This window comes from Neoarius graeffei, chromosome 15, assembly GCF_027579695.1.
Source record: "Neoarius graeffei isolate fNeoGra1 chromosome 15, fNeoGra1.pri, whole genome shotgun sequence".
NCBI classification, from domain to species: domain Eukaryota; kingdom Metazoa; phylum Chordata; class Actinopteri; order Siluriformes; family Ariidae; genus Neoarius; species Neoarius graeffei.
Genome location: NC_083583.1, coordinates 30,625,038 through 30,647,261, shown reverse-complemented (window position 1 = coordinate 30,647,261; position 22,224 = coordinate 30,625,038). Strand labels below are relative to the sequence as shown.

The window sequence follows — 22,224 nt, the reverse complement described above, 5'->3', positions numbered from 1 at the left end:
TTTGTATAACTCTGCTATTCTGGCGGCACGGTGGTGTGGTGGTTAGTGCTGTCGCCGCACAGCAAGAAGGTTCTGGGTTCGAGCCCAGTGGCTGACGGGTGCCTTTCTGTGTGGAGTTTGCATGTTGTCCGCATGGGTTTCCTCCAGGTGCTCCAGTTTCCCCCCACAGTCCAAAGACATGCAGGTTAGGCTAATTGGTGGCTCTAAATTGACCGTGAGTGTGAATGGTTGTGTGTCAGTCCTGCGATGACTTGTCAGAGTGGATGGATGGGACATTATGAGTTTAAACATGTTTAGCTTTTTAGAGATGCACTTCACTAATCTCATGCCATAATATCCCTCAGCTTTATTTAAAAAAAAAAAAACATATTCAGACTGAAATTATGAGAGATTATGCTTTTGTTTCCTGTTATTTTGCGAGCTTTGCTCTTAAGACTCTGTAAGAGCCTACACCGCACACCCTGCAGACTTCTGCTCCTGGGAGTTCACTTTAAAGAAGAACCTGGATAGACAGATGGACAGTACAAGCAATCAATCAAATCAGAAAAGTATTCGAGAAAATCCATCATCAAATCAAACAAAGGCTCAGCAGCATTGTTATACGACACATAAGACTGTAATAAAATGATAAAATAATAATTAAGGAATATAATACTTGGGGGCATGCTGTGATCAGAAAATAATCCAAGATGGGATGGTGTGATGCAGCCTGGTGTGTTGATTATTTCTCGACAAAAGCATGGCCCTAAGTGTGTTACTCTTCATATACTGCTATGATTTGCCAATTATTTGCATTTCGATTTATTAACGAACAACATGTCTTTCTTTCTTTCTTTCTTTTTAACCAATTATAATTCTATTTAATGCTGTGGAACATTTGCGAAACGTTAGTTCCTGCTATCACTTATTCTGTTGGAACTATAAACGGCCATTCCTTCACCAGCCTCTCTTTTATCCTCCTTCCCTTCCTCTTTTAAAACGTACTATGGTGGGTTTCCCAAAAGCCTCTTTATGCTAAGAGCCTCTTAACTAGGAGAGAGAGTGTTCATTGTGCTGCTCTCTCTACCATTTAACGATGAGCTTTGTGCTACGATGCGTTTGGGAAATTCGGCACTGGTCATTACAAAGCTCTGACACCAGAGACTCCTTCCATACATGTCAAACATCTCCTAACAGAAAGCTTCCCCATATACAGAGGATATTACACAGTTGCACAAAGATATGAGGTTTATCTTCGAGTGGTGAATATATTTTTGAACACAAGAAGACAAACTGCATATCTTCGCACCACCGTGTAATGTTCTTTATATTATCTGGACACAGCCACCAAAAAATATGCAAGTTAATCAAAAGAATTTTAATTTTGAACCGATTTGCCATTTTGACAACGCGCAGCCAATCAGTGGGAAAACACTGGGAGTGGCGTTTTCAGAGTGAAGATATTGGAAATTATTATACATACAGGACACTTTTTCGATGGAATACAAACATGCTCTATTCCCTTCTAGCGGGTTTCATTCATTTGGCTTGATAGCATGAAATACTGTTAGCATATCGCTTATCCTACATGTATTACGTCACTCTACCCAATGGACAATGAACGTTGAATATAGTATACGGTATTGCATGGTTGTCAAGACAATATGACGTCACACGTCGGAGCTGATGTGAATATTCAACGAGAGAGTTTTCTGCTGGCGTGCACAGAAGCATTTGTTTGCCAGCAGTGCCCACGGTAAACTGTCACAGTGAAGTGAAAATGCCATAAAATACGTATAAGTAAAACTTCTGTGTTACCAAGTGACTGTGACAATTTCGAAACAAACATGGCTGCCAGGTTTGCTTCATTAAATACACAAAACTTTGAGAGAATCGAATGTATAATAATAAGAATAATAATAATAATAATAATAATAATAATAATAATATTGGCTGGCTTTTTACCATGGTCTATCAGATATATTCCGTTCAGCGAGCGTGACATTGAACTCGTCTTCGACTTGATCAATATCATGCTAGCTGAATAGAATATACCTGATAGACCACGAAAAAAGCCAGAGAATATTATTTAAATATGTCACTCAGATCTGTGATGTATTTAATATGAAAAATGGAGTTTTTCAACACGAGAAGATAAACTTCATATCTTCAAGCCAATCTGTGAGTTTCTTATTATATACAGTGGTGCTTGAAAGTTTGTGAACCCTTTAAAACTTTCTATATTTCTGCATAAATATGACCTAAAACATCATCAGATTTTCACACAAGTCCTAAAAGTAGATAAAGAGAACCCAGTTAAACAAATGAGACAAAAATATTATACTTGGTCATTTATTTATTGAGGAAAATGATCCAATATTACATATCTGTGAGTGGCAAAAGTATGTGAACCTTTGCTTTCAGTATCTGGTGTGACCCCCTTGTGCAGCAATAACTGCAACTAAACGTTTCCGGTAACTGTTGATCAGTCCTGCACACTGGCTTGGAGGAATTTTAGCCCATTCCTCCGTACAGAACAGCTTCAACTCTGGGATGTTGGTGGGTTTCCTCACATGAACTGCTCGCTTCAGGTCCTTCCACAACATTTTGATTGGATTAAGGTCAGGACTTTGACTTGGCCATTCCAAAACATTAACTTTATTCTTCTTTAACCATTCTTTGGTAGAATGACTTGTGTGCTTAGGGTCGTTGTCTTGCTGCATGACCCACCTTCTCTTGAGATTCAGTTCATGGACAGATGTCCTGACATTTTCCTTCAGAATTCGCTGGTATAATTCACCATTCGTTGTTTCATCAATGATGGCAAGCCATCCTGGCCCAGATGCAGCAAAATAGGCCCAAACCATGATACTACCACCACCATGTTTCACAGATGGGATAAGGTTCTTCTGCTGGAATGCAGTGTTTTCCTTTCTCCAAACATAACGCTTCTCATTTAAACCAAAAAGTTCTATTTTGGTCTCATCTGTCCACAAAACATTTTTCCAACAGCCTTCTGGCTTGTCAACATGATCTTTAGCAAACTGCAGACGAGCAACAATGTTCTTTCGAGAGCAGTGGCTTTCTCCTTGCAACCCTGCCATGCACACCATTGTTGTTCAGTGTTCTCCTGATGGTGGACTCATGAACATTAGCCAATGTGAGAGAGGCCTTCAGTTGCTTAGACGTTACCCTGGGGTCCTTTGTGACCTCGCCGACTATTACACACCTTGCTCTTGGAGTGATCTTTGTTGGTCAACCACTCCTGGGGAGGGTAACAATGGTCTTGATTTTCCTCCATTTGTACACAATCTGTCTGACTGTGGATTGGTGGAGTCCAAACTCTTTAGAGATGATTTTGTAACCTTTTCCAGCCTGATGAGCATCAATGCTTTTTCTGAGGTCCTCAGAAATCTCCTTTGTTCGTGCCATACACTTCCACAAACATGTTGTGAAGATCAGACTTTGATAGATCCCTGTTCTTTAAATAAAACAGGGTGCCCACTCACACCTGATTGTCATCCCATTGATTGAAAACACCTGACTCTAATTTCAGCTTCAAATTAACTGCTAATCCTAGAGGTTCACATACTTTTGCCACTCACAGATATGTAATATTGGATCATTTTCCTCAGTAAATAAATGACCAAGTATCATATTTTTGTCTCGTTTGTTGAACTGGGTTCTCTTTATCTACTTTTAGGACTTGTGTGAAAATCTGATGATGTTTTAGGTCATATTTATGCAGAAATATAGAACATTCTAAAGGGTTCACAAAATTTCAAGCAACACTGTAGACACATTCACAAACAAAAAGCACCCAAATTTATCAAAACAATTCATCGATTTCCTCACGAGTGACATATCGAGGTTTATGGCACGGTTTTGCTCTTCCATGTCCCGGATGTAGCTCGTATGAAAAATACGAGTGGTTTATTTCCCAGTAAAAGCCTAGTGTCCATATAATATAAACTAATATGTTTCTCTGAGTTTATTATTAGCCTTGGGTTATGGAGGTTGTCCGCAATACTAGTTTCTGTGAATGAGTCCTGTGAATAATAATAATAATAATAATAATAATAATAATAATAATAAACTATACCTGTGACCGCTCTCATCAACCTTGTCAAAGACAAACCCTGGCATCGACTCCAAGCTGGCTGGACACACGTTGATCTTTTTGGGCGTGAACTCTTTACGGTATGTGGTGTCCTCATCGAAAGGTGCTTCACTCCTCAATGGGGCAGCAACTGGCTTGCAGCTGATATTGGGCTGCAGTTTGTGCTGGATATAATGGGCCTTAAAAGTGGTCATGTCCTCCATCTTCCCGCTAGGTCTATGGATTTCTGGAGCTTTGCAGATTATTTCTTGGCGCTGGATTTTCCAGGATTTAAAGTCGTCCTTCATGGTGCTGCTGCCTTGAAAAGGAGCAGAAGAACAAACTGGCTTAGACGGGGTCTTAGCAGGGACAAATGGCTGGACCTGGTGTTTGATGAAGGTTGTGCCAGTCGTCGTGTTCATATCCATTTGCTCTGTAGGTCTTGTGTACACTGCCGTTTTTCGCAGGTATTGAGGAGACACATCCCACTGCTGGAAGCAATCTCGGAACTCAGTGCTGCTCTGGAAGGGTGCATCATAGGACAATGGGACGTGTTCAGGCTTGCAGCTCTTGGGCATGTGGCCTGGCAGGCCCTGATAGTCATCCCGGTATGATGTGAGGTCTTGCATAGGCTCGTTACTAGGTTTGTACTCACAATGAGCTTTGACTACATGCACACGCACTGGGTGAGGGATATAATCCAGCTGGTTACTGGTCACTGCATCGAAAGGAGCATCAGACAGCTTGGTTACATTTGGAGGTTTGAAGCTCTCACAGTGAACAAAACCTTGTGGAATGAAATCAGCTTGGAATGTTGTGGTATTTCCGAACTTCTCAGTTGGAGGATGGTAAGACACCTTGGGTTTGGAGCTCTCCCGCTTGGTTATTTCCCACTGACGGAATTCGTCTGCAAAAGCAAACGAACAAAAACAATAGTTTTACTGATTCCAAGTTGGGTAATTACAAAATGCAGCCAAATGCAGGTTTTTATAAAATGTTCTATAACCTGTAACCAAGTAAAGTTTTAAATAAAATAAAATCTATAATAAAAGCAACAACAACAATGGGTAGCCATGGCCTAAAGGTTAGAGAAACAGCTTTGGGACCAAAAGGCCACTGATTTGATTTCCTTGACCAGCAGGAAAAATATGGGAGGAGTGAATGAACAGCACTTTCCAATTCCTCTATATCCATGTAACTAAGTAATTTTGAGAAAGGCACCTAACCCCCAATCCACTGCTCTGGGAGTACAGTATGTGTTCACTGCTCACTGCTTCAGATGGGTTAAATGCAGAGAAAGAATTTCACTGTGCTCTAGTGTCTTCTTCTTCCAGCTACTCCCGTTAGGGGTCGCCACAGCAGATCTGTTCCACACATTTTATTTGGCAGTTTTTACACCGGCTGCCCTTCTTGACGCAACCCTCCCCAATCTATCTGGGCTTGCAACTGGCACCAAGTATGCACTGGCTTGTGCAACCCCATTGGCTGGGTATTTTACCAAACCTGCCTGTCTTTGAACTGTGGGGGGGGGGGAACCGGAGCACCCAGACGAAACCCATGTAGACACGCGGCAACTGCTTATCCTGTGCAGGGTCGCGGGCAAGCTGGAGCCTATCCCAGCTGACTATGGGCGAGAGGCAGGGTACACCCTGGACAAGTTGCTAGATCATCACAGGGCTGACACATAGAGACAAAACAACCATTCACATTCACACTCACACCTACGGTCAAAATTAGGGCCACCAACTAACCAAACCTGCATGTACACTACCGTTCAAAAGTTTGGGGTCACCCAGACAATTTTGTGTTTTCCATGAAAAGTCACACTTTTATTTACCACCATAAGTTGTAAAATGAATAGAAAATATAGTCAAGACATTTTTCTGGCCATTTTGAGCATTTAATCGACCCCACAAATGTGATGCTCCAGAAAGTCAATCTGCTCAAAGGAAGGTCGGTTTTATAGCTTCTCTAAAGAGCTCAACTGTTTTCAGCTGTGCTAACATGATTGTACAAGGGTTTTCTAATCATCCATTAGCCTTCTGAGGCAATGAGCAAACACATTGTACCATTAGAACACTGGAGTGAGAGTTGCTGGAAATGGGCCTCTATACACCTATGGAGATATTGCACCAAAAACCACACATTTGCAGCTAGAATAGTCATTTACCACATTAGCAATGTATAGAGTGGATTTCTGATTAGTTTAAAGTGATCTTCATTGAAAAGAACAGGGCTTTTCTTTCAAAAATAAGGACATTTCAAAGTGATCCCAAACTTTTGAACGGTAGTGTATTTGGACTGTGGGGGAAACCGGAGCACACCCACGCAGACACGGGGAGAACATGCAAACTCTGCACAGAAAGCCCCCCCCATCAGGCACTGGGCTCAAACCCAGAACCTTTTTGCTGTGACGTGACAGTGCTAACCACTACACCACCGTGCCGCCTTCACTGTGCTCTAATGTATATATGACAAATAAATGTTTAAAAAAAGCCCATTAATGCATTTTTTAAAAGTGTATTCTGTGTGTGCTCAAATCTGCCTGCACACTTGCTCACGGTATCTCTCTTGCTCTCTGAACATCTCAAATGTCAAGCACAAAATGAAGGCATGCTTTTTCGGGCAGTAAATAATGGCGCAAGTAGCAATAAACTGATGAATATAAACTTCAGTAAATCACATAGCATGATTCATTTGAACATACTCCTCTCCCACATTTTGCAGTCTGAAACAGATGCAATGAGGTCATGTGCAAAAAGACTGTATTACCTTTATAGGTTGGAACGGTGTCCATTTTGCTCTTTGCACCTCGTATCCCCTCCTTTGGGCGCCGTGGAAAAGCAGGCTCGACCTTATGAGGGACAAACTCCTGCCTGTACGTAGAGGTCAAGTCAAGCTTACCTGGAATAGGATGGTATTCAGCCCAATGTTTTCCAGGGCGCCGGCTCACTTTATATGGAATGAAATCGGACCTGATGCACGTAGAAACCAAATGATTCAGGGACAAGTGATGCAAACACAGCTTTTGCAAGCAATATTAAATACCTAGTTTAAATCAGTGCTATGATCAAATGTGCCATATACAGTCCCATGCAAAAGTCTCATGTACCCTACATTGTTCTCGACATTTTGTTTTGCATGCCTGTTTTTTGTCTGCTGCATTATGATGTCGCTTTATTATTATTAATGCAATTTTTTGTATTTTAAGTAATACACAATGTTTCTGAGTTAAATTTTATATATTATTTAACTCAAATATTGTGTAATACTTAATAAAATACAAAAAATTGCATTTATAATAATATATATTTTACTTGCAGATACAGATGTCAACTAGAACCTACTAGCTAGTGATTATTTTATATACCTTTTTTTCTGTTGACTGAGTCTATACAAGTGACAATAAATAACTATTTTGATATGTATAAATTAACCATCATTATTTAAGCATCCTTGCTTTCAAGGTGACTAAAACTTTTGCACAGTACTGTGTATACAGCAGGGAGGAAGGCGGTAATATGGGCCACTTTTTGGTTTCAGACAAAAACCCCAGTGTCAAAATTGCATCAACAACTGTTAGAAGTATTGACAAAATATAATCTCATAAAACATTCAGAGTTATAAGGAGAGAAAAAAATAAACCATTCAAAGACCACAAATTTTTCAATATTTAACCCATTGCACATATTCCCTTCTCGCACATTCATGTCATGACTCTTCTTCATCTTATGTCCTATTTTTGCACATTACAGGACATACGGTCCAGCTTGGACTCCAAAACAACCCATGCACGTACTCTTTAAATATGTCGATATTTCAAATGTGTACCGTATATTCAACAGTTATTCCACAAAATCAATTCGTACATGAGCCGAATTGGCTACAAGCCATGTATGAGGAGATGAAGCGGAACAACTCTTTTATTCTGTCCACATTCACTGGATTTTGAGAAACAGAGCCTTTTTGTTATTTTTTTCAAATCCGATAAATAAAAGCTTTATACAAAACGTCCGACAAAAGCATTCTTGCTTAGAAGGTAAACAAACCGGCGAAATGACAGGAGCAATTTGTGAAAAATCCGAAATATAAGGGTTCATTTCGTGGCTTCTAGTGACATCTAGAGCTGATTTTTACCAGTTCAACATGTTGGGGGAAAGACTATATTTTACTTATAATTTTACTGAATCCCCACCCTAAAGACAGAAAAAACAAAGTCAATATAATACCCACTTGCATCTCACAAGCAGTGTCCTGTTCCAAAGGAGACTGCAGTTTATTTCACATCAAACAAAGTGAATGGTGATGCAACATGGCACGGCATGGTTGTTCAAAATAGCTTGGCAATAGTGTGGGTGACTAAATACTAGTGCTGTCAAGCGATTAAAATATTTAATCGCGATTAATGTCGCAACTGTCATAGTTAACTCGCGATTAATCGCAATTTAATTGCACATTTTTGTCACATGAAAAACCATTGTAATTCTCTTATCAGCATAAAAAAATGAATGGGCTTGCTCACCGTTCGAACTACGGGGGTACACGGGGGATCCGAGATCCCCTGAAACAGACATGAGATCCCTTGAAAACATGATTTGGGAAATGTTGGGGGGGTCTCTAAAATATTGGCAAAATGATGTTTATTGACATAGCAATCGTGTGTAACGGGAAGCATTTGCATATCCGAAGTGAGCGCGCGATGGAGATCCGCGCTCTGAGACAAGTGCAAGCACCCCCCAAGGGAAAAAAAGGGACCCCCCGAAAATATCGGCATAGTTCGAACACTGGTTGTACCAATGTTTTTTTTTTTTATTGCAGAGCATAACATGTCTTGTCACAGCCACTGCAAAGTCGGGCTGGAGCCGCCGATGGGAAAACGAAACCTAAGCCGAGCACCGTGGCTCTTCGGGGGAGGCCAGAGGACTCTGGCTGTGCGGGGCGTGGCATCATGTCACGGAGCGTTAATCTCGTGATAAAAAAATTATCGCCGTTAAAATTGAGTCAAGTTAACGCGTTAATAACGCGACATTTTTGACAGCACTACTAAATACATAATACTCAAGACTAAAGTGAACAACAATAAAAAAAAAACTTCAGATGAAATGGGGAAAAAAAAACATCAGATGACCTAGCATTTGGCAAAATTTGGTCAGCAACATGCAACGAACTGGCCGTCGCGGTCTCACAACTATGGTCTGCCACTGTTGCGGAGTTGTTTTCTGCAGTTTTCTTTGTAAAAAAACCTCCATAATTAAGCTACAACCCGTCTGTATTTTGCTCACTCATACCCAGCTTGAAGGCTCCGCCATTTTTGCATAAGTTACCTATGAATATTAATTGCATGCGCGCACACACACACACACACGTATATGAATATGTCCAATTTTGTGTAGCTTCCGAGGCACAGCTATGACCAGATCGATCAAATGTGCGTGGTAATATGGTAATATTCCATTATCCATAGCCGCTTATCCTGTGCAGGGTCGCGGGCAAGCTGGAACCTATCCCAGCTGACTGCAGGCAAGAGGCGGGGTACACCCTAGACAAGTCGCCAGATCATTGCAGACACATAGAAACAAACAACCATTCACACCTATGGTCAATTTAGAGCCACCAATTAGCCTAACCTGCATGTCTTTGGACTGTGGAGGAAACCGGAGCACCCGGAGAAAACCCATGCAGACACGGGGAGAACATGCAAACTCCACACAGAAAGGCCCCTGTTGGCCACTGGGCTCGAACCCAGAACCTTCTTGCTGTGAGGCGACAGTGCTAACCACTACACCACTGTGCCACCTGGTGGAACTAATAGTTATGTTTATTTTAAATCACCAATAAATGGCAGCGGTTTTCAGCTGAGATCAGGCCCGTTTCATATTACCACCTTCTCCCCGATATGTTTCATCAATTTATATGTATTTATGAGAAAGAAGAAAGGTTTGTTTACCTAAATGTGGTCATTCCCTCCATCCGTTCATAGTTTCTCTTTTCTTCCTGTTTGGGCTTAAGACTCTTGGGTGGTTGAAAACTCTTATAACCTGGATATTTCTCAGTGTACTCGCTCACTATACAACCCTGGCTGCCCTTCCCATAGGGTGCCTTGGACAGGGTTTTGCAACGGTGGCGTCTACACACAGATCAAGAAAAAAAAACTTTTTTACTCACTGTTGGTTTTGGATATACAATAGTGATACAGTGTGTCAGTGAAAGATAGATATCCTGACTGGCCCTTTAAGGACACAGCTACAGGATCAGATACAGTGTCTTGCAACAGTATTCATCCCCCTTGGTGTTTGTCCTGTTTTGTTGCATTACAAGCTGGAATTAAAATGGATTTTTGGGAGGTTAGCACAGATTTACACAACATGCCTACAATTTTAAAGGTGAAAATTGTTGTTTTATTGTGACACAAACAATAATTAAGATGAAAAAACAGAAATCTGGAGTGTGCATAGGTATTCACTCCCCAAAGTCAATACTTTGTAGAGCCACATTTTGCTGCAATTACAGCTGCAAGTCTCTTGGGTTATATCTCTATTAGCTTAGCACATCTAGCCGCTGGGATTTTTGCCCATTCCTCAAGGCAAAACTGCTCCAACTCCTTCAGTTAGATGGGTTGCGTTGGTGTACAGCAATCTTCAAGTTATGCTACAGATTCTCAGTTGGATTGAGGTCTGGGATTTGATGAGGCTGTTCCAAGACATTTATATGTTTCCCTTTAAACCACTCCAGTGTGGCTTTAGCAGTATGTTTAGGGTCATTGTCCTGATGGAACATGACCCTTCGTCCCTCAAACCTCTGACTGACTCAAACAGGTTTTCCTCCAGAATTGCCCTGTATTTAGTGCCATCCGTCTTTCCTTCAGTCCTGACCAGCTTTCCTGTCCCTGCAGATGAAAAATATCCCCACAGCATGATGCTGCCATCACCGTGCTTCACTGTAGGAATGGTGTTCTCAGGGTGTTGGGTTTGCGCCACACATGGCACTTCTCATGATGCCCAAAAAGTTCAATTTTAGTCTCATCTGACCAGAGAATCTTCTTCCATATGTTTGGGGAGTCTGCCACATGTTGTTGGGCAAACTCCAAACACGTTTTCTTTTTTCCTTGAAGCAATGACTTTTTTCTGGCCACTCTTCCATAAAGCCCCGCTCTGTGGAGTGTACGGCTTAACGTGGTCCTATGGACAGATACTCCCATCTCTGCTGTGGATCTTTGCAGCTCCTTCAGTGTTATCTTTGGTGTCTTTATTGCATCTCTGATTAATGCCTCTTTGGCTCAGTCTGTGAGTTTTGGTGGGCGGCCTTCTCTTGTCAGGTTTGTAGTGGTGACATATTCTTTCCATTTTGCTATAATGGATTTAATGGTGCTCCATGGGATATTCAAAGTTTGGGATATTTTTTTTATAATCCAACCCTGATCTATACTTCTCCACAACTTTGTCTCTGACCTGTTTGGAGGCTCCTTGGTTTTCATGTTGCTTGCTTAGTAGTGTTGCAGAGTCAGGGTCCTTCCAGAACAGGCTGATTTATACAGACATCATGTGACAGATCATGTGACACTTTGACTGCACACAGAGGAGCTTAATCAACTAATTATGTGACTTATGAAGTGAATTGGTTGGACCAGCTCTGATTTGATGGAGTGCCGCTGTGAGTCATTAGCAGTGCACGCATGCAAATCAGTTCACAGACGGTTGACAGGAGGAGAGTGCGCGACACAGGAAAACTCTGACTTTAACTCTGGCGGTTGGCATAAACTGGTTTGTGACTGGATTGGGATGACAACACAGGCAGCAGATGAAGACGATGACATGGACTTTAATGACTGGACACCGATTCCTAGTGGGAGAGGGCGAGGTAAAACAAATGTGAGGCAGGATAGGGATGTAAGGGCGTCCGCTAGTCAGGGATATAAAAGAAGCGTGGAGGAGAATTATAGTTCAGAAGAAGGTGACCGGGTTGTTCATAGGAAGGTGGAGAGGGAGGAATTTAAAATAATACTTAAATTCAGGAAGGAAGATGAGCCGGTGACTCCAAGTCCGATAATGTTGTCTGGGGAGCTGAAAAAAAAAGCTAGGAGAAGTGGAAATGGCCAAGATTCTTTGAGATGGGAGCCTGTTGGTAAAATGCAGAAATGAAGAACAGAGAAATAAAGTGTTGCATATTGAAAGCATTTGTAAAAATGTATGTGAAAGAAGAGCACTGGGTGAGAATAAAGTGACCTGTGGAGTTATAACTGACATTCCCATTCATGAAGCTCTGGAGGAAATCAAAAGAAGCATTCAAGGAGGTGAGGTGAGGAGATCGAAGAGATTATTGAGAACACTGAATGGCGAGAGAGAGAGAGAGAGGAAAGTCTGTCAGTGCTACTAGAGTTTCAGGACTTTATACTCCCGGATAAGATAAAGATAGGCTGCATGAGTTTCCCAGTCAGGCCTCAAGTTCCTCCTCTGTTGCGATGTTATAAACGTCAGAGGTATGGGCACATAACGATGGCCTGCAAAGGAAAGCAAAGATGTCCCAAATGTGGAGGTGAACATAGATTTGAGGATTGTGAAGGACGTGCAGGCTAAATGTCGTAACTGTGGTGGTCAGCACAGTGTGACATATGGGGCTTGTGTGACGTTAGGAAAAGAGCAGTGGAGATTCAGCAAGTGAAAACAGTTAACAACATTAGTTATGCTGAAGCAGTGAAGAGAGTGCAAGGACAAAAGGGAATGAAGGCTACAGATAAAAGTTCAAGATCAGGAGGTGGTCAAAGAGAGAAATCTAAGGTGGGGTTTACATTAGACCGTATCAGCGGATCATCAGATTAACGTTTTTAAAACGATTAGCGTGCACACAGCAACGCCAATACACGATTCGTGTGCACACAGCAACGCCAATACACGGATACGCTCGGCTCCACAGGCATCCTGCGCTCCAAATCACTCCGCCCTGAACAGCGAGTACCCTCTGGAGGGTGCACACTCCGGCCCTGCGCAGCTCACACAGCGCGCGAGTGAAGTGCACAAGCAGTGATTTGGGACTGAGCCGCTGTGTGTGTGATCTCAGTGCATGTCGGGCATGCGCGTCACTTACCACTTGCAAGTGGAAGGATGGCAAGCCTAAAGACAATCATAACTACACAATGGGCAGTATTTGCATCAGTATTTGCAGTATTTTCATACTTTTATACTCTTTAATGAAAGGTGATACAAGACGGAAGTCCGCGCCGTTTTTCAGCAGTCGCGTCACATGACCAACGCCAGCGAATCAGGAAGGTGGATGTCACAGTGACGTTGTCCAATGACGACGCCAGCTAGAGCTCAGCACAGCGTATCCGCGTATTCTCAATGTTTACACAGCACCGGACCAGACACGATCTGGATTGAATACGTGGACCCTGGCGGATTCCCGTTTCCCGGCGTTTCCAGGCATTTTAATGTAAACGGACAGTGCATCCGCGAAGAAAACGAGACAGATACGGTCTAACGTAAACTTGGCCTAACAGGCCTGCAGAACCGGACATGGATAAGCTGATTTTGTTCACTGCCTATGTTATCAACTGTACAGATCAAGTTAAAGTGTATGTAATGCCTTTTTGTAATGCTTTAAAATGAACTATGCCATAACTTTGGTAAAATGTGACTGAATTGAACGAAACTGCAATATGCGTATTACTGACATATAACAAAGAATCCTGTCAAGTTTCGTGAAATTCCTCCAAAAATTGTGAGAGGAGTTGATTTCAGAAGGTGAGTACCCTTCCCGGGAGGGACGGACAGACGGATAGACAGACATCGCCATGACACAATCCCCCTTCGGGCCTTTCGGCCAACGGGGGATAATAATTGTGGTATGGTGGACGAAGGAATGTGAAAATGCAATAAAATCTCAAAATGAAGCTTTTAGAATGTTTAAAAGAACTCATAACTTCCAGGATCTTACTGAATATAAAAAGGTTACAAGCTAATGTCAGGTAAACAATTAAAAGTGCAAAGAAGGTTTTTTGGAGGACATTTTGTAATTTGGTAGGAAGAGAAACAGAAATTGCTAAAATATGGGAAATGATAAAAAGAATGAATGGGATTAAAAGAGAGTATGGATATCCAATCTTAATTGACAAAACAATTTCATCTGTGACAGATGAGGAGAAAGCGGAGATGTTAGTACGGACTTTTGTAAAAGTTCATAGGTCCAATAATATTAGTGAAGAGGGGCGAAGAGGAAGGGACGCTACAGCGGCCGAGAATGAGGAACTATTACAGCAAGATGAAGATAGCAGTGATTCAACGAGTGTACCTTTCACGAAGGCAGAAGTGAATCGTGTGCTCAGGATAATCAAGAAATCACCAGGGAAAGATGGAAAATGTTACATCATGAGTAATCATCTTCGTGAACCTTCAAAAGGACTGGAATTATATAATAAAGTTTGGGAAAAGGGGAAATTACCACAAATCTGGAAATAAGCTGTTGTAGTACCAATACTTAAACCAGGAAAAGACTGCACAAACCCAGAGAACTATACGCCTATTGCATTAACATCCATCCATCCATCATCTGTAGCCGCTTATCCTGTCCTACAGGGTCGTGGGCAAGCTGGAGCCTATCCCAGCTGACTATGGGTGAGAGGCGGGGTACACCCTGGACAAGTCGCCACGTCATCACAGGGCTGACACAGAGACAAACAACCATTCGCACTCACATTCACACCTACGGTCAATTTAGAGTCACCAGTTAACCTAACCTGCATGTCTTTGGACTGTGGGGGAAACCGGAGCACCCGGAGGAAACCCACGCGGACACGGGGAGAACATGCAAACTCCGCACAGAAAGGCCCTCATTAGCCGCTGGCCTCGAACCCAGAACCTTCTTGCTGTGAGGTGACAGTGCTAACCACTACATCACTATAAATAATATGTTAATCTTTCATTTACCATTCTCTCCATAATTTTGCATACATTGGATGTTAATGGCGACAGTGCTAACCACTACACCACCATGCCGCCATTAACATCCAATGTATGCAAAATTATGGAGAGAATAGTAAATGAAAGATTAACATATTATTTAGAAAACAAAGGGTGTTTATCAAAGTATCAAAGTCAATTTAGAAGAGGCAGAAATACTATGGACCCAGTTATATGTTTCGAACATGAAGTCAGGAAAGCACAGATTAAAGCTAGACGGCTTTTCGATTTCATAAAATCAGTGAGATTTAGTTCACTCTGAAATTTGGTCATTGTGATACATGTTTATTTCTGTAATATCTCACAAAAAAAAAGGCCATCCCGTGGCTAGGAAGTTATTTAATTTGAGGGGATTCCCGAGCAAATAATGTAAATGAAAATCGCTTGCTTCGCGCAGTCAAGCAGACGGAGGAAGTCCGTGTGTGCATGCGCAGGTTTACCTTTGACCGTGCACTGACGCAGTTACATCATTTTGCCGCTAAACGAACAGCTGATCACACCGAGGTAAACAACATTTGCATCGAATCTTCCATTCACAATTTTAAGACAGAAAATCTAATTTTTTTTCTTCTCGCGTTCCGTTACTGTAGTCAGTCTTCTTCCACGTTTGTTTTGCAGACTCACGTCCTCCATTTTGCACTTCTGTTTCAAATTTGTATCCATCTCACAAAGGCTGTTCCCGTTTTGCACAAAGCAATCACGTGATGGATGACGTAGTTTTTTTTTTTTTAAATGGGTCATATTGAAGCAGACAGGAATGGCGGAGAATTCTGAGGCACGTGCCCCTAAATTTATTAATCGTTATTAAAAACAAAAAAGAAAATAAAATTGGAGGTGGCAGCACGGTGGTGTAGTGGTTAGCGCTGTTGCCTCACAGCAAGAAGGTCCGGGTTCAAGCCCCGTGGCTGGTGAGGGCCTTTCTGTGTGGAGTTTGCATGTTGTCCGCGTGGGTTTCCTCCGGGTGCTCCGGTTTCCCCCACAGTCCAAAGACATGCAGGTTAGGTTAACTGGTGACTCTAAATTGACCGTAGGTGTGAATGTGAGTGTGAATGGTTGTCTGTGTCTATGTGTCAGCCCTGTGATGACCTGGCGACTTGTCCAGGGTGTACCCCGCCTTTCGCCCGTAGTCAACTGGGATAGGCTCCAGCTTGCCTGCGACCCTGTAGAACAGGATAAAGCAGCTAGAGATAATGAGATGAGATAAGAAAATTGGAGGTATATGATCCGGCTTCAGTAGCTTTCGGTCCACTCAAACAAAAATAGCTGGATGTCAAGGAAAATTCTTTTTATGACCTACACTTAAAATCTGAAAGGCAGTCTACCTTTAATAGGGAAAGTGTTGTGACCAACTTTTCAACATAGAGAAGGTTTATGATATGATGTGGAGGGAAGGATTATTAATTAAACTAAAAAAAAATTAGGGATTAAAGGACCAATGTATCGATGGATCAAGGACTTTTTGTATGAAAGATCAATTCAAGTAAGGGTAGGAAGATACTACTCAGGAAATTGTATTGTTTGAAATGGAATGCCTCAAGGATGTATTGTGAGTCCTTTGTTATTTTCTATCATGATAAATTATGGGGTTTTTTTTGAATGAATGGGATTCTCTCTTTTTGTGGGTGACGGGGCAATTTGGAAGAGGGGTAAGAATCTGGAATTTATTGTCAAGAAACTACAAGAGGCTATTGTTAAAATAGAAGAAGTCATTTAACTGTAGATTTAAATTTTCAGTTGAAAAAAAACAAAAGAATGTTCTTTACAAGAAAGAGAGTTGGCAGCAACTTCATCTCATCTCATTATCTCTAGCCGCTTTATCCTTCTACAGGGTCGCAGGCAAGCTGGAGCCTATCCCAGCTGACTACGGGCGAAAGGCGGGGTACACCCTGGACAAGTCGCCAGGTCATCACAGGCAGTGTTGCCAGATCGGGCGGTTTTAGGTGCCTTTTGGCGGGTTTTAAACATATTTTAGGCTGGAAAACGTCAGCAGTATCTGGCAACACTGATCACAGGGCTGACACATAGACACAGACAACCATTCACACTCACACCTACGCTCAATTTAGAGTCACCAGTTAACCTAACCTGCATGTCTTTGGACTGTGGGGGAAACCGGAGCACCCGGAGGAAACCCACGCGGACACGGGGAGAACATGCAAACTCCACACAGAAAGGCCCTCGCCGGCCCCGGGGCTCGAACCCAGGACCTTCTTGCTGTGAGGCGACAGCGCTAACCACTACACCACCGTGCCACCCTGGCAGCAACTTAAAATTGAAATTATACAATCAAGAATTGAAGAGAGTGAAACAATTTAAGTTTTTAGGATTATGGTTAGATGAAATAATGACATAGGCAGTACATATTCAGAAAATAATTGACAAATGTAAGAAAGCATTAAAATGTCATGAGATGTTTGGTAGGGAGTGAATGGGGAGCAGAGAGAACAACACTGAAAACTATTTACATAGGATTAATAAGATCAGTATTAGATTACGGATGTGTAGCATTTGGTTCTGCAGCAAATACATCCCCAAAAAAGTTCGACAAGCTTCAATATCAGGCTTTAAGGCGATGTTCAGGTGCCATCAGAACAATCTGAACATCAGCATTACAAGTGGAAATGGGAGAAATGTCGCTGGAGTTAAGACGAATGCAGCTGCCTTTGAGTTACTGGGTTAATCTAAAAGGACATAATGAAGAACATGCAACACAAGCTACACTGAAACCATGTTGGGAAAAGGAGAAGAGGGAAACAAAAAGCTTTGCAGAAAGCAAAAGAACTAGAAATAACAATTAAATATTAGTCCTACTCCCAGTAATACATCCATGGATACTTCCTGATGCTGTAGTACCGGTAGATCTCACATTGCTTGACAAAAAGAACAATGATAAAAAGTTTATTTTACATCCACAAGTGATAAAAAAGCTATATAGGAAATAATTATTAGTTTTGTTCAAACCTACATAGATGCTTCAAAGAATACCGCTAACAGAATTGGCATTTCATTAATACTCCCAGAGTTTAATGTCGTCAGCTGTCCATCGCTAGCAATGATGACTGCTTCATTAGGATGTGCAGAAACGCAGACTGGCTGCGAGGCCCACACCGGAGCAACAGAGTCACCCACAAGCGGCGGCATGAATGGCCCGGCTGAGCCGCCATGGAATGTCTGGTCTCGTGAGCTCTCACATACTATTCTCCTTTCCTAACGAAGCGCCTTGCACAGTCAAAACTATATCTCGTGCCCCCATCATATTGTTTCTTTGGACCTCCAGACCTGATGCCAAGTGGTGCACAAAAGTGCCACAGACCTGACAGGTATGGAAATCACCCCGCAGTGACAACCGACTTGCCGAGTGATGCCATCCGTTGGCCATTTGAGTGGCTCTTCCGCATGCCATCTGGTGGTGTGCCATTGACCCTGTTGGGTTCCTCTGCCACACTGCACCAAAAAGCACACTGCTCCCAGCACCTTATTGGTGGTGTACTATTTAACCCATAGCTGGAACCCAGGCAGGTGCTACCACTCTGGGTCAGAGCAGATCTGGGAGTCACGGTGAATTAAGGGGTAGACGTTGGAAATGAATCAGTGATGGACTATCTGTATATACGGGGGAGATGCTGGCGATTTTGTAAGCACTACAGTGGGTGGAAGATGTGAGACTGTTGAGAGCAGTAATATGCTTCGATTCCAGTGCATCATTAACCAGCTTGAAGTACGATCATTCAGATAGCAGACCAGATGTTTTAACAGAGATACAACAAACACTATACAGGATTCAAATGATGGGACTGAACGTGACACTTGTTTGGATACCAGCACATATATAGGAATCAAAGGAAATGTGCAACGGAAGCCACGAGAACAAATCATACTGGCATCACAGTACCCTTCAGTAAAACAGAAATGAAGACTACAATTAAGCAAAAGTTGAAAGAAAGGTGGCAAAAACAGTGGGAAGAAAAGAGAACAGGAAGCTGGTATTATGGAACTCAAAGAAAAGTAGGTGTGATGAGAAACAAAAGGAGAACACGGGGAGAAGAAAGTGTCATATCTAGGCTGCGTTTTGGTCATACAGGATTAAATAGCAATTTATTTACAATAAGGAAACATAATACAGGAAGCTGTGAATTTTGTGGTCAAGAAGAAACAGTAGAACGTTATGATTTACTGTCCAAAATACGAAACGGTAAGAAGGGAACTGAGACTGAACCTTGAAGAACTCAAGTTAAAATTGGATTTGTGGCATTTTTTTTTTTTTACAAAGAAGCTTTGGAGAGAATTTATTTTTTCTCCCCAAGACAAGGTATAGTTTGATATCTCAATCCACATATACCATACCAGTTGGTGGTGGTAATATACCATAACGTTGTTTGCCGACCACCATAAAACACGAAGAAGAAGCAGCATACGAAACGGGATGAATATCTATGCACACTCAAGACGTCTGTTGTTGTTTTTATTGTCACAATAAAACAATTTGCACCTTTAAAGTGGTAGGCATGTTGTGTAAATCAAATGGTACTAACCCCCCCCCCAAAAAAAAATCCATTTTAATTCCAACAGGACAAACACCAAGGGGGATGAATACTTTTGCAAGACACGGTACAGTCAGGATTTTACAAACAGCTTGTGCGCAGCCTGTGAACAGGCAAGGCAGGCAACTGCTTGGAGGCCCCCTGGCCCAGGGGCCCCCCGAGAGTCGGGGCCCGAGGGCTGTTTTATGTACCGAAATCATTTATTTATTTTGTTTTTTATTGTTCTTTACCATTGTATTTTCACATTTGGAATTTAAAAAACTTTGGTTTCATACATTTTTCGTTGGTGTCGGATTATTGATAACATGATGAACACTGGTCAGAAGGGCCCCCTGGAAATTTTTGCTTGGGGCCACAACAGACTCTAGAATCTGTTTACGAACCCTGATGTTTGACATTACAAATGGCCTGTGCGGTCTCATTTAAATGTAAATAAGTGCTTTCATAATCACCTTTAAAAACAGGATGATGTCACTGTGACAGCTTTATGCAGTTCACTTACATTTAAAAAAAAAACACTTATGACGTCACAGCGTTCAGAAGTCTGAAAGTCATTCTTTCAGTGAACTCTATTTCATCATTAACTTAGAGGTGAGTGATCAGGATTAACTGTTTGTGGGGGAGAGTAAAATAAATCCCTGGTCTAATAAAAAAGGAGAAATGTATAAACTAATCAATAAAATAAGTTATTTATAAGTAATAATAATAATAAAAACTTCTGAGAAGACTTCCTCTGTGTCTCCTGGATGAATGACTGGCAGATGCAGGCAGAGGAACAGCGTGAGCTCTTACCCACAGTTGCAGATCTCGCACACGCAGAGCAGCATGCTGTCTGTCTGTCTGTCTGAGGAACAGGAAATTCACTTTCAATCCGCTTGCTTTAATTTCCGCCTGAGGCGCTGCACGTGCTACTCACTTCTCCACACCGCACGCGCTCTGTCGTCAGAGAGGCGTTGCCATAGAAACGTGTGCGTGTGTGCGCATGCGTGCGGGTTTTTTTTTTTTTTATCTTTATTGAAAACAGCAGCAGCAAAATACAAATACAGTTATTAATACAACCAGGGCCGGCTCGAGGTCTTTGGCTGCCCTAGGCGAGATTGAGTTTTGGCGCCCCCCCACGAAAAAACCCTCTAATAACATCTAAATAACACTTTAATCTAATCACTCTATTCTATTACTATTAAACAATAGTAACTACGAAATTAGTTTAAAAAGGGATAGTATGGTTTTTAAAAGGATGCACTAACTGTAGTATTACCATGCTTTCGTCCAACAGTCAATGCTGTAGAGAAGGATCTCGATTAACAGCCCAGATCCGTTAACATTTACTTAGAACCTAAACATTTAAGTGAACATTGAGGTAAAATGCACCATGGTTTTTATGGTTACCCCCCAAAAAAAACATGAAAACCATGAATAACTATAAACCATGGTTAGTTTTCATAGTAAAACCATGGTTAATTTTCGGTTAACTGGTGACTCTAAATTGACCGTAGGTGTGAATGTGAGTGTGAATGGTTGTCTGTGTCTATGTGTCAGGCCTGTGACGACCAGGGTGTACCCCGCCTTTCACCCATAGTCAGCTGGGATAGGCTCCAGCTTGCCTGCGACCCTGTAGAACAGGATAAGCAGTTACGGATGATGGATGGATGATTTTGATGGACTGTTCAGTTTCCAGGTGGTGTAGTGGTTAGCACTGTCGCCTCACAGCAAGAAGGTCCTGGGTTCAAGCCGAGTAGCCAACGAAGGCCTTTCTGTGTGGAGTTTGTACGTTCTCGCCGTGTCTGTGTGGGTTTCCTCCGGGTGCTCTGGTTTCCCCCACAATCCAAAGACATGCAGGTTAGGTAAAATACCCAGCCACAGGGATTGTAGAAGCCTGTGCATACTTGGAGCCGGTCCGGATAGATTGGGGACAGTTGCATCAGGAAGGGCATCCGGTGCAAAACCAATGCCAGATCAAAATAGATGGAACAGATCCCCTGTGGCAGTCCCAAACAGGAGCAAGAAGTGTACATTTCATTCATGACTAATTGATTATTATGACAAATAGCATATCAGCATATTGGCTGCACACACAACAAATATAGCTACTTTACAAATTGATATATTTCAGCTAATATTTGTCTCCCTCTTCTGGCATTGTATGGAACATACTAAAAGTATAAATGTGAAAAAAAAATTATATATTTTGTTGTTGTTGTGCATCTGTGGTGGCACGGTGGTGTAGTGGTTAGCACTGTCGCCTCACAGCAAGAAGGTCCCTGTTCGAGCCCCGTGGCCAGCGAGGGCCTTTCTGTGTGGAGTTTGCATGTTCTCCCCGTGTCCGTATGGGTTTCCTCCGGGTGCTCCGGTTTCCCCCACAGTCCAAAGACATGCAGGTTAGGTTAACTGGTGACTCTAAATTGACCGTAGGTGTGAATGTGAGTGTGAATGGTTGTCTGTGTCTATGTGTCAGCCCTGTGATGACCTGGCGACTTGTCCAGGGTGTACCCCGCCTTTCGCCCGTAGTCAGCTGGGATAGGCTCCAGCTTGCCTGCGACCCTGTAGAATAGGATAAGCATCTACAGATGATGGATGGATGATTTGTTTGTGGGGACATGTATAAAACATTGCTACATTTTTTTTTTGAATGTCAAAGGACCAAAACATTTAT

General features: G+C 42.2%; 1 protein-coding gene across 1 annotated transcript; it reads right to left on the bottom strand.

Annotated features, from left to right (window-relative positions):
- Positions 1-202: 202 nt before the first annotated feature.
- Positions 203-20,398, bottom strand: saxo2 (stabilizer of axonemal microtubules 2). Its single transcript, XM_060940651.1, has 5 exons — positions 20,364-20,398; positions 10,026-10,205; positions 6,851-7,053; positions 4,082-4,985; positions 203-502 (listed from the first exon to the last, which is right to left on the bottom strand). The coding sequence occupies exons 1-5, from the start codon at positions 20,396-20,398 to the stop codon at positions 448-450; spliced, it is 1,377 nt and encodes a 458-aa protein (XP_060796634.1). The 3' UTR covers positions 203-447.
- Between the last annotated feature and the right edge of the window lie 1,826 nt (positions 20,399-22,224).